General features: G+C 37.5%; 1 protein-coding gene across 12 annotated transcripts in view; it reads right to left on the minus strand.

The window, feature by feature from the left end:
• HACE1 (HECT domain and ankyrin repeat containing E3 ubiquitin protein ligase 1) overlaps positions 1-18,797 on the minus strand; it is a 124,468-nt gene that overhangs the window by 84,526 nt on the left and 21,145 nt on the right. For 7 of the 12 annotated variants that reach the window (XM_054491398.2, XM_063666456.1, XM_063666457.1 and 4 more), the window contains one exon: positions 13,230-13,361. The exons of the other annotated variants lie outside the window; for them this stretch is intronic. In XM_054491398.2, the coding sequence (XP_054347373.1) occupies positions 13,230-13,361 (132 nt within the window). The remainder of the gene's footprint in view (positions 1-13,229; positions 13,362-18,797) is intronic. 12 annotated transcript variants of the gene reach the window in all.

The raw sequence follows: 18,797 nt of genomic DNA on the forward strand, positions 1-18,797 counted from the left end.
TGGGCAACAGAGCGAGACTCCATCTCAAAAAAAAAAAAAAAGTAAAACCCAAAACCATGAAACCCTGGAAAACAATGTAGGCAATACCATTCAGGACTTAGGCACAGACAAAGATTTCCTGACAAAGACGCCAAAAGCAATTAGAACAAAAGCAAAAATTGAAAGTTGGGATCTAATTAAACTAAAGAGTTTCTGCATAGCGAAAAAAACTATCATCAGAATAAACAGAAAACCTACAGAACAAGAGAAAATTTTTGCAAATTATGCATCTGACAAAAGTCTAATATCCACCATCTATAAGGAACTTAAACAAATTTACAAAAAAAAAAAACAACCCCATTAAAAAGTGGGCAAAGGACACGAACAGACACTTCTCAAAAGAAGACATATAGGTGGCCAACAATCATATGAAAGAAAAGCTCAACATCACTGATCATTAGAGAAATGCAAACCAAAACCACAATGAGATAGCATCTCATACCAGTCAGAATGGATATTATTAAAAAGTCAAAAAACAACAGATGCTGGCAAGGTTGCAGAGAAAGAGGAAGGCTTAAACACTGTTGGTGGGAGTAATTATTTCAGCCATTGTAGAAGACAGTGTGGTGATTCCTCAAAGACCTAAAGACAGAAATACCATTTGACCCAGCAATCCCATTACTGGGTATATACCCAAAAGAAATATAAATCATTCTGTTATAAAGATACATGCACACATATGTTCACTGCTGCACTATTCACAATAGCAAAGACATGGAATCAACCTAAATGCCCATTGATGGTAGACTGGATAAAGAAAATGAGGTACATATACACCATGGAATACTATGCAGCCATAAAAAAGAACGTGACGATGTCCTTTTCAGGGACATGAATGGAGCTGCAGGTCATTATCCTTAGCAAACTAACACAGGAACAGAAAACCAAATACCACACGTTCTCTCTAATAAGTGGGAGCTCAGTGATGAGAACACATGGATACAGAGGGGAACAATATACACTGAGGCCTTTCAAAGGGGTGGAGGGTGGGAGGAGGGAAAGGATGAGGCAAAATAACTAATGTATACTAGGCTACCTACATGATGAAATAATCTGTACAACAAAGCCCCGTGACACAAGTTTACCTATGTATCAAACCTGTATTTGTACCCGTGAACTTAAAATAAAAGTTAAAAAAAAAAGAAATTATAGAAAATAAGTCTTCAACTCTCAACTGGCTGCGGAGACATGAAAGCCAATACTCTGAAAATATATATTAACATGCAATTAAAACCTAGCAATCCAGAAACTGTAATAAAGTAATTTTAACAAAATATACTATTTATATAAACTATACTGTTAAAACCATGTAATGATATAACGTAAATAACACTAATATGTACCCAGACAGTGTGCTAATAAGCATTTATCATTTCATTTAATGCATCTTGTGAGGAAGGTGATATTCTCTTCACTTTTAGAAGCAGGAAACTGAGTGTCAAAGAGATCATGTAATTTGTACCCCAATACATAAGTAAACAGTGAAGCAGGGATTAAAACCCAAGTCCATGTTCATAATCACTATTCCATTTATCAAAAAGTAGGCATTATAATTCTTCTGAATTCAGATTACTAAATAGTATTATGGCTAATCTGACATATCTTCATAAACTACATTAATCACAGATAATCTAGTAACTCCCTACTAAATAACTATTACAGAGTCAAGCTTAAGTACCTAGACAGCTACTTGTGTATGGTTTTAAAGTAATGCTATTTTCATGCCTGTAATCGCAGGGCTTTGGGAGGCCAAAGTGGGAGGCGTGCTTGAGGCCAGGAGTTCAAGACCAATCTGGGCAACATAGTGAGACCACCATCTCTACAAAAGAAAGTTATAATTTTTTTTTTAATTATCCAGGTGTGGGCCGGGCGCGGTGGCTCATGCCTGTAATCCCAACACTTTGGCAGGCTGAGGCGGGCAGATCACAAGGTCAGGAGATCAAGACCATCCTTGATTGCTTGAGGCGGGCAGATCACAAGGTCAGGAGATCAAGACCAGGAGATCAACACGGTGAAACCCCATCTCTACTAAAAAAAAAAAAAAAAAAAAAAAAAAATACAAAAAAATTATCCAGGGGTGGTGGTGGGAGCCTCTAGTCCCAGCTACTCCGAAGGCTGAGGCAGGAGAATAGCGTGAACCCAGGAGGCGGAGCTTGCAGTGAGCCGAGACCATGCCACTGCACTCCAGCCTGGGCGGCAGAGCAGGACTCCATCTCAAAAAAAAAAAAAAAAAAAAAAAATTAGCCAGGTGTGGTGGTGTGTGCTTGTAGCCCTAGCTACTTGGGAGGCTAAGGCAGAACAATCACTTGAGCCCAGGAGTTCAAGGTTACAGTGCGCTATGATCGCACCACTACACTCCAGCTGGTTCAACAGAGTGAAACCGTCTCTAAATAAATAAAAAATAAAAAAAGTAGGCCGAGCGCGGTGGCTCATACCTGTAATCCTAGCACTTTGGGAGGCCGAGGCAGTCGGATCACTAGAGGTCAGGAGTTCAAGACCAGCCTGGCCAACATGGTGAAAGCCTGTCTCTACTAAAAATACAAAAATTAGCCTGGCATGGTGGTGCATGTCTGTAATCCCAGCTACTCAGGAGGCCGAGGCAGGAGAATTGCTTGAACCCAGGAGGCGGAGGTTGCAGTGAGCGGAGATCGCGCCACTGCACTCCAGCCTGTACTCTGTCTCCAAAAAAAAAAGTAATGGTATTTTTAACCATGTATTTTTTATAGTGCTTCTGTATTTCTATTTATACTGTAGAGCTTACAATATAAAAACAATTTAGCCATTAGACTAACATACTCCTCTACTGTTTTCTCATCAAACTGGTGAGACAAACTTGAAGCAAATCACAGAAAAAAAGCATGATTTACAATATAAACTGTCATAGCCTTGTATTTGGTTGGTGAAAAAGTAATTGTGGTTTTTGCTATCACTTTTAATATATCCTACAAAGACATTAATTTTTTTTTTAAGAGAGAAAAACACTTGATTAAAAAATCAGAGGCTGGGCACAGTGGTTCATACCTACAATCCCAGCACTCTGGGAGGCCAGGTGGATCACCTGAGGTCAGGAGTTCAAGATCAGCCTGGCCAACATGGTGAAACACTGTCTCTACTAAAAATACAAAAATTAGCTGGGCATGGCAGTGGGCACCTGTAATCCCAGCTACTTCAGAGGCTGACGCAGGAGAATCACTTGAACCCGGGAGGCAGAGGTTGCAGTGAGCCAAGATCATGCCACCGCTCCAGACTGGGCAACACAGCAACACTGTCTCAAAAAAAAAAAAAAATTGGAAATTACTTGTTCCAGCATTTTATTTTCCATTCATAAATCTTTCTACTTTTCTATTTTTTTAAAAAAAAGCCCGATGAAGATCCTCAAAATATGCAACTATTAAAAGAAACATATTTTTAAAGTTTTCAATAGCTGCACTTGCAGATAAAATGTTGCTCCAATCCCCCAATAAAAACCAAAAATCAAAAAACAGAGAAAAACCTACTTCTCTTAGAATTAGGATAAAAATGTATAAAGGAATTTGAAAGAATAAAAAATTGCCTTGCAGCACTGAAATGAGTGCAAAGTCATCTATCTTTGTGAATTAAAAAAAAAAAAAAAGATGTTTGCTTGCAGTTTTCTTTTTGTAAAAGCTCTAAAATAGGAAAGGAAAGGAAAATGCAGAATTCAGTCAATTATTGATTAAATGGCATAATAAGAAAAGCTGCTAGAAAGTCACAGACAACCTGAATCACAGTTTTAAGAAACTCTCCAGTCATTTCTCTGAGGACAGCAAGTAAAGATAATTCAAGTACAGAAGGAACCTAAAATGTACTCACCTCAACAATTAGCAGACTGCACAGTGATGAGCAATAAGGATAATAAGGAAGGTCTACTTAGTGTTAGGCGAGGGGACAGAGGCTGTTAACACTTATCCAACCCATCCTATTACTATTCTGGCTGTTTCTACTGAGCCTTGTTCGGAAGGTGAGCCCTCCCAAGTCTCTTACCACTCCTTAATTGGACATACAGTAGTGTGCAAAATGGAGTCTCATTCTCAAATAATCCAGAGTAACAGTATTTCAGTGGTAAAGCAAAAGGTCTAACCACGATAACAAATTATTTTCTTGTTGACAATACACACATACGATATTGAGATATCATGAATGATAAATAGCTATGTAGAACTATAATGATGTATTTATTGCCTGGTCTTAACAACTGGAATTTAACAACGGAGTTTCAAGACTCCACATACACTCTTCCAAAGTGCTACAAGATAATCAATGTTTTCAACTATGTGAAAACTGTTCATGTGTGCCCAAAGGTTAAAACTTAGATAGATGAAAATGTACCCTGAGCATTTAAGTTAAAATAAATACATAAAGGCTCTTGAAGAAACAATACTACCTGAGAGTTTTAAATTGTATCAAAGCATAAGGCACAACATAATTCAGGAGAATAAATTCTGGATTAAACTTTTAAAATCCCTAAGGATTCTCAAAAGGAGAAATTTTCAGCAATAGATACAAACAGATACAACCTTTTGTAAGAATCAGCGCTATCAATATACACTCCACTTAAAGATATAAAAGGAAAAAAAGTGACAAACATTTAGAAATGCAAAGAAGGCCGGGCACGGTGGCTCACGCCTGTAATCCCAACACTTAGGGAGGCCGAGGCGGGCAGATCACGAGGTCAGGAGATCGAGACCATCCTGGCTAACACGGTGAAACCCCATCTCTACTTAAAATAAAATAAAAAAAAATACAAAAAATTAGCCAGGCATGGTGGCGGGCGCCTGTAGCCCCAGCTACGTGGGAGGCCGAGGCAGGAGAATGGAGTGAACCCGGGAGGCGGAGCTTGCAGTGAGCTGAGATGCGCCACTGCACTCCAGCCTGGGCGACAGAGCGAGACTCCGTCTCAAAAAAAAAAAAAAAAAAAAAAGAAATGCAAAGAAAATGGTGGCAGAATATATTGATCAAAATGATCCTGCATTTGAGTGGTTTTGAGGCAGGAGAATAGGGTCTGGAGTCAAGGAACCTAAGGCCACTTCACCCTGACTTCCTAGAAATAAATTGAAAGGAAAACCCTAACTTTCCATGCCTAAGTAACAAAAGGACCAGAGACCTTTGCAAACCCCCACCTCTTTGCGAGGCAGATGGGAAATTGAAAGTACCACTGATTGGTTGTAAACAGCAACCAATCAGACGCTTGCATAGGAGTCTAACTCTGTAACTTCACTTCAGCCTCGGATTGGTTGCACACAGCAACCAACCTCTGATTGGCTGCACATAGCAACCAATCAGACTAACTGAAGGTAGCTATGTGCAAGCAATCAGACTAAGGGCCAAGTCTTCAAATGCACAGAAGTGCAACTTTGTAACTTCACTTTAGCCTCTGATTAGTTGCTTCCCACAACCAATCAGATGTCTGCATAGGGGTGTGACTTTTGTAACTTCAGCCTCTGATTGATTGCAGGCCACCATTTCATTTACATGAGGTGAACACCAAGTGGCCAATGGGAAACATATACAGGGTATTTAGACCCCAGAAGATTCTGTATCCAGAACCTTGAGCAGCTGCTGGGGCCAATTCCCACCCTGTGGAGTGTACTTTTGTTTTCAATAAATATCTGCTTTTGCTGCTTCATTCTTTACTTGTTTGTGCATTTTGTCCAATTCTTTGTTCAAAATGCCAAGAATCTGGACACCCTCCACCAGTTTCTTCCATCTTTCAACAAAAATCTATACCCATTATGTGCTATGCCCTCCTCTAGATAATGTGTTATGCACTACTATAAATCAGGAACCAGGCCTCACAGCAGGAGGTGAGTGGCAGGCAAGTGAACATTACTATCTGAGCTCTGCCTCCTGTTGGATCAGCAGCAACATTTGATTCTCATAAGAGCATGAACTCTATTGTGAGCTGCCCATGAAAGGGATCTAGGCACAAGTTCCTTGTGAGAATCTAATGCCTGATGATCTGAAGTGGAACAGTTTCATCCCAAAACCATCCCCCCGACTTCTGACTGTGGAAAACTTGTCTTCCATGAAACTGGGCCCTAGTGCCAAAAAGGTTAGAGACCACTGCTCTAAATTACGTGCTATGCACTACTCTAGATACTCGAGTTACAACAATGAACAAAACAGACAAAAAAACCTGCCTTCATGAAGTTTATAGTAGAAAGGGAAGATAAAGTGACAAGATGTAAATAAACAAAATTTGTAGTGTACTGGATGGTGATCAGTGCTATCCAGAAAAATAAACCATGATTTTCTATGATTTGGATTCAATTTATTTTAGCAAATTTCTTGCCTCTAAAATCCCACAAATACTTCTGTGAAAAATGCACTGATCTACAAGCCATGAAGTCCAAAAAACCTAACAATTGTGATTTACAATGATGGTCATACCTTCTATTTTTAAAATTATATGGCTTCTCATTTACTTGCTAAAATTAAGCACAGTGGCTTACAATTTACTAAATGCAAACACGTAAAAGCATGCCAACATAAATATGTGACTGATAAATGATTACCTATGTATTTTTCAAGTTAATATACATAATTTTAAGAGCTATGCTACATTAATATACATAATTTTAACAGCTATATGCCTAAAATTGGATCGACAAAACAGACTTTTTAAAAAATTTACAATTGCAAATTCCCTGCCCAATTCTGCCCCTCTTCTCCCCACCAAAAAAACTATCCATTCCCCTAGTCATTGATTATCTAGAATGGGGTTCCCTCCTCCCTACAGAATAAGAAACTATTGCGGAGGAATCAAAAAAGAAAAGCATAGGGGATTTTCATATGGCCTTCAAGAGATCCTTAAGAAGAAATAACATATTTCAACAGACTTCATAACCTTTCAAGTGATAAAACAATATGCTGAATGGAAAAGGAACGTACAAACCTAATGTGTAGGTCAATCTCAAGTCATTTAATTGAAGGCAGTGACTAACCAAGACCACCTGTGCCCAATACACTGCTAAATTACAAAGCAAGAAATCCAAGGCAGCCCTACTTTATCAATGTCAACTCTCAAAACACTGATCAAAGTAAAAAGGAATAGATATTCAATAATAAAACTCTAAGTAAAAATCAAAGTTGTGGTATTATCACTAGCTAAAAGGAGACCAAACAACAAAAAAAGTGTCCTTACTTAATTTTTTTATTAAAAATAATTCTGATGACATGTGTTATGGCAATGCACAAATAACTTACACACTAAGTAAAACTTCCAACTCACTAATCAGTGACTGGTTTAGGTTTACACACGTCTTCTCTAGAAACCTGTCCACCTTCACCTATTGAGAACTTTGAACTCTTACACAGTATCCAGCAAAAATCATTATCATCTGGTTGTGTTATAAAAGTAACAGTGGTAAGAGAACTTTCTACTATTTGCTTCAACTTCTTAGAAATGATTAAAGGAGAATTCTACCATTAGAATAAATACAATTACTCTGACCCTAGAAATATACTCTGAAATGTTAGTCTACCTACCTTTGTGCCTCAAGGCTGAATCTACTTAATGTCTGGAAAATGTTTTCAATTAAGTTTGCATGGCTGTCCATAACTGGATGAAAAACTTGGAAGCGGGCTAAAGACACCAAGAGAGCTGACTGAACGTAGTTGAGCACTGTTCCTTAACAAGTCTATGATTTTAGTAAAAAAATGCAGTCAGTTCTATCTAATATAGTCTATTATACTAAGGGTTCAACTATCATTTTATGTTGTTTGTGAAGCTTTGTATTTAGTTACATAAACTTAATAAGGTTTATTCTGATAAAAATGAAATTTATTTTTAAATTAATTACAAATTAGTCCCTAACTAATCCTGCCATGTAATCTAACTTACAGAAATTTAGACTGAACTATTTGACAGTTCCCTATGGTTTCTAAATCCACGTTATTCTGAGAAGACTGTAATTAATCATTTTTGGCAATTCAACACATTTATAAATCTTAAAGAAAAAGTTACCGAAAACTAGGTTTAATTTATGGTCCAAAAAGTGTTAATAAATTATACCTACAGAGAATAGTGTTAGGTTTTACTCAACTTTCTAAAACTGAAATTAAAAAACAAGACACTGGGCCCAGCTTCTTGTATAAGCATAAATAAATAAAGGGTCTAGACACTGATCTGTATACTTTTACAGAATCACATCACGCATATTAATAACAATCATAATAGCAGTAGGTATTATTGCTGTTAAATGCCTTCCAAAGTGTTCACATTTTCCTTAATTATATCACCAGTAAAATTATATCATCTCCAGTTGAATAACCAAATTTTGAAATGATTTTTTGAAATTAGTATCCAAAGACATACCAGAATTCTGATATTATACAGCTAAGAATGGAGTTTAACAGTTGATCTAAGAAAAGTTATATAAAAATAAAATTATTAAGAAGTTGTTAAGATTCCTTTCATCTGATCATTATTAAATACAGATAGAAGTAGTTTAAAATCATGGTGCTATTATGCTACAATGACAAAAAACAGAGTGCACTCTTCAACTGCCCAAACCACTTCCTTCCAAGAGGAAAATGAGACCTTTATCATGTTTACCTCTAATGCAACAGCTGCATCTATACGAAATCATACCTAAGATTACTCAATTTCTTAGTTATGACAAAAATGAATCTTCCGAATCTTTTATCCTTAAAAAATGTAATATAAATTTGAAAAAGCACTTCTTGTCATTGAAGCAAGAATATAGCATTTAGCTATATATTCTACAAAGTTTTAGGGCGCTTAGCTAGTTGCTCTAAATGTTTTCATGCACCCCTCAGATTTACTCTAAAATGAGATTAGAAGGCGAATTTCAGAGGATTTATCATCCATGCCTCTTTGAAAAGAGCTCATGTGCTTTATTTCTTAACGGAATTTCTTCCCCATTTAAAGTTTTCTATTTTATTCTATAATATATATATAATCAGAATTATGTAAGCTCCTAAGCTTAAAAATAAAATATTGAAACTTACATGCACTGGTATATGTCTACATGGACACCAGTTCTGAACAACAAAAAGGCCATTCTGACTTGCCACTGAGTCACTAGGATACCTGACAAAGCATTATACACTCAGTGTTCAACTTACGGAAAGATATACAAATGGTTTTTAATAAATCAGTAACCTTTATCCTATAACATCATATTTCATAGCCCAGTAAATCACATGCAACTCAAGATAAAACAATACACTTATACACTGAGATGTGAATGTGTCCCAGAAATATATGAGTAATTCTGAAACAGGCAGTATTAGCACAACCATGAACACAGATTTGTAGAACTATAATTCAGCCAGGAGGCAAAGAAATAGACTAATTTTTCAAGATTCCCTCTTGTCCTAATTGAAAAAGGAATAAAGATACATACAATGATTCAGAAAATAATCAGTGCCAAGTATTCCCTTTATGTTTCTATGATCATCATAGGTAACGATTCAGAAAATAATCAGTGCTAAGCATGCCCTTTACCTGTATATGATCATTGCAGGTAACTATAATTGACCAACTATGACAGAATAAATCCCGTTGGCCATTACATAATCAACCACAAGTCAACATGACTTTTTGTACCCTTCCTCCTCTACTCTGCAAAATGTCATTCTGTGAAACTCATCACCACAATGAAGTCAGACTCCCTATAAATCTTCTGAGAATACAATTGTTCAAAGGCATCTGATTATGAGGAATTCTCCATTATTTTACCACACTTGCTTTAGGTTGTAAACCATATGGAGTATATTATACTTATACCACCTAATTTTCAGTAACTTCAGAAGGCAATTCTAAATTTTTAATGCAGCCTCTAATGCACATGTTTTGAACAAGGTTTTCTTAGTAATTCTTGCTTCTATACTGGTTCGAAGCAGCTAAAATTAGCTTTTATAAATCTTTTCCTAATCTGAATCCCAGTATTTTCCTATCCAAGTTCCTGGGCAACAGGTAGGGTGTGCAAGTCTTAGTAAATGACACTCTGCTCATCTGTTATAGCAAAGGGTATTTATATTAAAGTAGGTGCTCTTCTGTCCTCTGAGAGCTATCGGCTAGACTCATTCTCTAATATGCAATAGTGCCTTAAAAACCTGGGTCACTTCAAAAAACCAAACACCACATGTTCTCACTCATAGATGGGAATTGAACAATGAGAACACATGGACACAGGAAGGGGAACATCACACTCTGGGGACTGTTGTGGGGTGGGGGGAGGGGGGAGAGATAGCATTAGGAGATATACCTAATGCTAAATGACGAGTTAATGGGTGCAGCACACCAGCATGGCACATGTATACATATGTAACTAACCTGCACATTGTGCACATGTACCCTAAAACTTAAAGTATAATAATAATAAAAAAATTAAAAAAAACAAAAAAACCTGGGTCACTCAAGATTAGGACATTTCACATCTTTTTTTCCCACATAGAATACATTTTAAATTTAATAATATTGACTCTAAGTAAAAACTAATGAGAATATACTTGAAAACACTGCATTGGTTTTCAGATGATAAAAGACAAAAAATGCAAATGAACAATGGTGTCCAGAAAAAATTCCAGGAAACAGAAAAAGGATCCTATAACCCTCCATTTTTCCAACACCATATTAAACATAAGACAATGTCACCTTCGCCTACTATCTTGAAGAAGTCCAATATTCTGTGAATTGTGATCATACATCCTGAAACCAGGTTAAGGAAAAAGTGTTTGAAGAGATAAAAATCCAGATTCCACTAGGAATTCTCCCTTCTCCCAACAAGAGATAAGACTCAGAAAGTTTGTAACCAAAAAAATAAACAAACTTCGTATCCTTGTATTTAATGGTACTGACTGTTTTGAGTTGGTTTTGTTGTCGTTATTATGGTCAGCAAGAAAATAAATTACATTTTTTTTTTGTTTTTTTTTAAGAGATGAGATACAGTGGCAATTCACTAGCATGATCCTACAAACAGACCAGCATGGGGGTTTTGACTTGCTGTTTCTGACCTGGTCTGGTTCACCTTTCCTTAAGCAATCTGGCATCCTGAAAGGTCACCATATTCATGCCAAACTTAGTGTGGACATCCAACCAGCATAGCGCACTACAACCCACAATTCCAGGGCTAAAGGGATCTCTCCACCTAATCTTGACCTTTCCACCTCAGCCTCCCAAACAGCTGAGACTACTGGCACACACCTGTACATTCTATTACCAATAATGTTAAATGTTAAAAAAAAAAAACTTAAAAACATAAACAAGGTAGAAAATTATAGCAAAGCAGAAATTCAATCTAAAATCTTGAACTCGCAATCTTTATATAAGGCAGTAAAGTCTCTTAATGAGAGAGAAATAGCAATTTCAAAAGCCAAATGTTTGAAATAGCAATTTCAAAAGCCAAATGTTTGGACACAGGAATAACAGGAAAGCATTGTCATAAAACAAATGCATGATTTTAGAAACCTAGAGTAAGAAAGAAAATAGCCAAGCACGATGGCTCACACCTGTAATCCCAGCACTTTGGGAGGCTGAGGCAGGCAGATCACTTGAGACCAGGAATTCAAGATCAGCCTGGCCACCATGGCAAAACCCCATCTCTACTAAAAATACAAAAAGTAGCTGGGTGTGGTGGCACACACCTGTAATCCCAGCTACTTAGGAGGCTGAGGCACAAGAATCACTTAAACCTGGGAGGCAGAGGTTGCAGTAAGCTGAGATTATGCCACTGCACTCCAGCCTGGGTGACAGAGCGAACCTCCATCTCAAAAAAAAAAAAAAAAGAAAGAGGCCGGGTGCAGTGGCTCACACCTGTAATCCCAGCATTTTAGGAGGCCGAGGCGGGCGGATCATGAGGTCAGGAGATTGAGACCATCCTGGCTAACGCGGTGAAACCCCATCTCTACTAAAAATACAAAAAATTAGCCGGGCGTGGTGGCAGGTGCCTGTAGTCCCAACTACTCGGAAGGCTGAGGCAGGAGAATGGCATGAACTCGGGAGGCGGAGCTTGCAGTGAGCCGAGATGGCGCCACTGCACTCCAGCCTGGGGGACAGAGTAAGACTCCATCAAAAAAAAAAAAAGAAAGAAAGAAAAGAAAACAAAAGAGAAAAGAGAACAGAAGAGAAGAGAAGAGAAGAAGGAAGGAAGGAGGGAAGGAAGGAAGGAAGGAAGGAAGAAGAAAGAAAAGAAAAAGAAAGAAAAGAACTGTTACTTGTATCATACACAATGCAAGCAGAAAAATAGGATAACCTGACTCATACTATTAACCAGTGTCATTGCTCACTTTCCTCACTATCTAATCTCCAAAACTGAGGCTTAATGGCAAAAGATAAAATGAGATATGAAGTTTTATTTGCTAAAACTGAGAACAGAATGAACATTATAAATGTTAAAATTAAATGTGAATATACTACATTTAAAAATTTAGTATGTTCGGCTATTAAAACCTATGAATTGGAAATAAAATCAAAATGCAAATTACAAATATTTTGAACAGATATAAAAGCACTATTTTCCTGTTTGTTGTTGTTGTTGTTGTTGTTGTTTGAGACAGGCTCTCACTCTGTCACCCAGGCTGGAGTATAGTGGCACAATCTCAGCTCATTGCAACCGCTGACTCCTGAGCTCAAGCAATTCTCTCACTTCAGCCTCCAGAATAGCTGGGACTACTGGTGCATGCCACCATACCCAGCTAAATTTTTTTGTATTTTTAGTAGAGATGGGGTTTCGCCATGTTGCCCAGGCTGAACTCCTGAGCTCAAGAGACCCACCCATCTCAGCCTCCCAAAGTGCTGGGATTACAGCTGTGAGCCACGGCTCCCAGCCCAAAAGCACTATTTTCTATTTCTTCTAACCATACAGAATATATTTATCAGAAGTCCATATGGGCCAGGTGCAGTGGTTCACGCATGTAATCCCAGCTACTCGTGAGTCTGAGGTGGGAGGATCACGTGAGTCTGAGGTGGGAGGATCACTTGAGCCCAGGAGTATAAGGCTGCAGTGAGCTAGGATCCCACCATTGCACTCCAGCCTGGGCAATAAAGTAAGACCCTGTCTCAAAAAAAAAAGTCCATATGATGCAGAAAATAAGATTTTGCTGTAATGCTTCATGTTCCCAAATATGCACAGTGAAAAACTTTTCATGAATTCAATTTTTAAAAACAAACACATGCAGCTTAAAGTCCTCATGGCTCAACTTACCGTCTTGTGACCGTTCTGGCAGGCAACATGCAGTGCTGTCTGCCCCATGGCATCCTCAACATCAACATCACTGACATGCTGTACAAGGTCATGGAGTAGTTCTGTCCGCCCATTCACAGCCAGCCAATGTATCTGTGAAGCCATTTAGTTACTTAACATTTGTGTAATAGTGTTTCATATAAAAACAGCAGATAAATAATGTTATTTCTCAGCTGGGCGTGATTTGCTCATGCAAATCTAAAGGTATTTTAAGTCCATGTCATTTTTTTCCTTTTTTTAATTTGTTTAAGTTTTATTTACAGGTTTGGGGATTTTTTAGAGTTGGGGTCTTGCTATGTTGTTCAGACTGGACTCAAACTCCTGGGCTCAAGTGATCCTCCTGCCTCAGCCTCCTAAATAGCTGACACTACATTTTGTATGAGGAAAACTTCTGTATCAAGATGCAGATTACATTACCACAGATTTCAAAATCAATAACTCAGTGGGGCTGCAAGTGGTGACTCACGTTTGTAATCTCAGCACTTTCGGAAGTTGAGGCAGGAGGACTGCTTGAAGCAACGAGTTCAAAATCAGCCTGGGCAATGTAGCAAGAACCTGTCTCTACAAAAAATTTAAAAATTAGCTGGGCAGCCGGGCGCGGTAGCTCACGCCTCTAATCCCGGAACTTTGGGAGGCTGAGGCAGGCGGATCACAAGGTCAGGAGATCAAGACCATCTTGGCCAACATGGTGAAACCTTGTCTCTACTAAAATACAAAAAATTAGCTGGACATGGTGGTGCGTGCCTGTAATCCCAGCTACTTGGGAGGCTGAGGCAGGGGAATCACTTGAACCCAGGAGGCGGCAGTTGCAGTGAGCTGAGATCGTGCCACTGCACTCCAGCCTGTCAACACAGCAAGACTCTGTCTCAAAAAAAAAAAAAAAAAAAAAAAAAAAAAATTAGCTGGGCATGGTGGCATACACCTATGCCACCTAGCTTTTCGGGATGCTAAGGTGGGAGGATCCCTTGAGCCCAGGAGTTTGAGGCTATAATGAGCTATGATTGTGCCACTGCACTCCTACCTGGGTGACAGAATGACAATCTGTCTCCAAAAAAAAAAAAAAATTGTTTTAAAATAACTCACAATGGTTCAAAACAGTAAATATACTAAGCGTCCGATCATCAAATACTCTGCTTCTCAGATAATCCTGGACTCTATGCATAGTTTGTCTCTGGAGAAAAGGTGTTAGATATTTTTCTTTTCCCAGAAGCAAACATAAGTTAAAAAGTAATTAACATAGCAATGCTATATTCCTTACTTCCTGTATTTTACAAGTAACACATGTATCTTACATAAATAAAAAAAGGAGGATAAAAAATATATAAAACACCTATAAGTCTACCATTCAAAGATAATCAATGTTAAAACTTTGGACTATGCTATCCATTAATTTTTCACATTATTTTTTTTTTCATTAAAAAGATGGCAGGTTTAATCCATGCATCAGTCTCTACTTCTTCCCTAAACTCCACGGAAATGACAGTAAAGAGTATTTCCTTAAAAGACTAGATCCATAAAGATACAGGGGAGAGAACAGCAAGTTTTGGAAGCAAAGAAAGTAGATGATGCTTTTTATCTTGTCAGATTATACTTGTTGACTTGTCAGAATGCTACACCCGTATTAGAGAAACCCCCCCAAAAAATGTGATTCAGATCACAGGACTCCCAAAAGGCTCAAGAATCAATAGTAAGTACCATGCACCTCTTGAAAAGAGGTTGAAAGTTTATTTAATAAGATTTAGAGCCTCATATCTCTACCCCTCCCCAACTGTGCAAGGCCAGTAATGGCCCCCACTCAATCAGATGGAATGCAAGAGGCTTGAAAACAGTCTCTAGGTAAGAGACACCAGGCACGTTGAACAAAGAATACCACACTAAAAAGGGGAGATTAAGTGCAAGTTTAAATATTGAATATTGATTTTACAAAGCATTCTTCTCTATCCAGCACGCAGACTGTTAACATCTTCCGGGCAGCTGGAAGAGTCTTCTCTGAGGAATATGACCAGCTCAAGAGTAAATGCCTAAAGAAATCGACACTGGAAAGGTCTAAGAGGCAAATGTCCAAGGAGATCATCCTACACTGAAGCCTCTAGTGAACAAACCTCACTCATGCTGACAGCCTTCAAATAGCTTTTTCCATTTCCACCAAACATTTGATAAACGCATCTAATTTGAAAGACAAACTACAAAATTTTTTTAAAGCAAAAAGTAGGGGGAAAAGGAACCATGAATATTCAAGAAAAAACTATATTTAATATTGTCAGAGAGAGAACATACTGATTGCATCCCTGAAATGAGAAAAGGATACCATTTTTTGAAAGAGACAAGGAAAAAAAACTCTTGGAAATTAATACTATGATAGAGACGTGCAAACTCAAAAGAAGAATTAGGAGATAATATTGAGGAAGTCTCCCTAAAAGTACAAAGAAAAGAAATGAAGAAATGAGAAAAAGTAGGAAAATTAAAGGGCTAGTGTGAATAGGTCTAACATTTAAATAATAGGAGTTGGGGAAAAAATAAAACAGAGAAAAGACAGAAAAAGAAATCATGAAAGTAATAATTTATGAATATTTCTCATAAGTTCCCATTACATGAGTTTCCAGGTTGATAGGGTCTCAATATTATCCAGCAAAATGGATAAAATAAATCCAAACCAAGACATAATAATCACAGGATTTTAGAACACTAAGGACAAAGTAGATTCTATAAGTTTCTAGAAAGAAAAATCAAAACAGGTTTCATATAAAGAATCAAGAATCCAAATAGCACTAAACTTCAAAACAAAGCTAGAAGACAACAAAGCAATGCTTTCAAAATTCTAAGGAAAAATGATGTCTCGTCTAGATTGTCAGCTAAACTGTCAATTACATAATCAGACTCAAAGACTCAAGTCACATCAAACATGCAAGGTGGCAACACATCTCCCATGCACACTCTCAGGCAACTCTCAGGGTTGTGCTCCATCAGAGTGACAGAATAGTTATCAGAAAAGATGGATATGAGACCCATATAACAGAGAACCCAAAGGAAGAAAAAAGCAAAAGGAATCCCCAGGATGATGATGAGACATTCCAAACAACTGTGCAGCAGACCTAGGTATCAACCAACCCAGTCAAGAGAGCACAGAAGTCTCCCTAAGAGACTCCTTCAAGACAAAATCAAGGACATGAAAGGAACTGAATACATATTAAGAGGATATTTACAAAGCTGAGAGAGACCTTGGAATTGAATTAGTAAAAAGTTATAAGAAAACTTTAAAGTAATAAAGTTGCAGTAGGGCAAGAAACAAATATAAAAGACATACAAACTGGGAAGAAAGAAATAAAGGCCTGGCGCGGTGGCTCACGCCTGTAATCCCAGCATTTCGGGAGGCCGAGGCGGGTGAATCACTAGAGGTCAGGAGTTCAAGACCAGCCTGGCCAACATGGTGTAACCTTGTCTCTATTAAAAATACAAAAATCAGCTGGGTGTGGTGGCACACACCTGTAATCCCAGCTACTCGGGTGACTAAGGCAGGAGAATTGCTTGAATCCAGCAGGCGGAGGTTGCAGTGAGCTGAGATCGCGCCACTGCACTGTAGCCTGGGTGACAGAGTGAGACTCTGTCTAAATAAATAAATAAACAAATAACTGTCTCTACATGCAGACAACATGACTGCCTATGTAGAAAATCCCAAGCAATTTGCCCAAAGTCCCCCAGAACTAATAAGTGAGTTCAGCAAGATTGCAAAACCAAAAACCAATTGCATTTCCATCTGAACATGCATAAACTCAAATTAAAAACACAAGGCCATTTATAATTATGCCAAAGAAAATGAGTTATATGCTTACCAAAACATGCACAAAATCCCTAGACTGTGCTGTACAAAATTCTAATGAAAAAAATCAAAGACCTAAGTAAGTGTGGAGATATACTGTGTTTATGGATTAAAAGACTCAATCAACACAGTAAAGATAACAATTCTCCCCAAATTGACCTATCAGTTTAAAGCAACTCCAATCAAAATCCCAGCAAGGTTTTTTTGTAGACATAGACAAGTTTATTCTAAAATTTATATGGAAAGGCAAAGGAATCAGAATGGCTAACACAATCTTGACAAAGAAAAATAAAGTGAGAGGAATTATTCTACCTGGTATAAAGACTTACAGCTACAGTAATCGAGACAGTGTGGTATTAGCAGAGAGATTAGCAGAGACACACAGATCAGTGGAATGAATAGAAAGTCCACAAGTGGGTCCACACAAATATGCCCAACTGATTTTTGAGGTAGATGCAAAAACAAATTCATGCAGGAAGGACAGCCTTTTCAACAAACAGTGCTAGTACTGGACATTCACAGGCAAAAAAAAAAAAAAAGTAAACCTTGACCTAAGCCTCATAACTTATGCAAACAGTAACTCAAAAGAGATCATAGACTTAAATGTAAAACACAGAAACATAAAACTTGTAGAAAAAAAGATATGAGACAATCTTCAGGATCGAGGGCTAGGCAAAGAGCTCTTGATACCAAAAGCATGATCCATAATGCGAAAAACTGACCAATTTGACTTCAAAGTTAAAAAACTTTTGCTCTTCAAAAGACCCTCTTAACACCATTATTAGAAACAGTACTGGAAGACCTAGCTAGAGCAATCAGGCAAAACAAAGAAATAACGGACATTCGAATTAGAAAAAAAGATGTCAAATTATTCTTGTCTGCAGATGATATGATCTTGTATTTGGAAAAACTTAGACTCCACCAAAAAATTGTTACAACTGGTAAATAAGCACGTTGCAAAATACGAAATCAACATACAAAAATCAGTAGCATTCTGATGTCAGCAGCGAACAACCTGAAAAAGAAGTAAAGAAAGTAATCCCATTTATGACAGCTACAAATAAAATAAAATACCTAGGAATCAACTTAACCAAAGAAGTGAAAGATGTCTAAAAGAAAACTATAAAAAAAGATGCAAGAAACTGAAGAAGACACACACAAAAAATGGAAAAATATTCCTAAGGGTTGGAAAAATCAATACTGTCAAAATGTCCATACTACTCAAAGCAATCTATAGATTCAAGGTAATCTCTATCAAAATACCAATGACATTCTTCACAGAAACAGAAAAGATAATTCTAAAATTTATATGGAATCACAAAAGATCTAGAATAGCAAAAGCCATCCTGAGTAAAAAGATCAAAACTGGAGGAATATCATTACCTGACTTCAAATCATACTACAGAGCTATAGTAACCAAAACAGCATGTTACTGGTATAAAAACAGACACACAGACCAATGGGACAGAACAGAGAACCCAGAAATAAATCCACACATCTACAGTGAACTCATTTTCTACAAAGGTGCCAAGAACACACATTGGAGGTAGGGACCATCTCTTTGATAAATGGTGCTGGGAAAACTGGATATCCATACACAAAAAATGAAACTAGGCTCCTATATCTCTTGCCATATACAAAAATCAAATAAAAATTAACTAAAAACTTAAATCTAAGACATGAAACTACTAAAATAAAACACTGGGGAAACT

Source organism: Pongo pygmaeus, chromosome 5 (genome assembly GCF_028885625.2).
Source record: "Pongo pygmaeus isolate AG05252 chromosome 5, NHGRI_mPonPyg2-v2.0_pri, whole genome shotgun sequence".
NCBI lineage: Eukaryota > Metazoa > Chordata > Mammalia > Primates > Hominidae > Pongo > Pongo pygmaeus.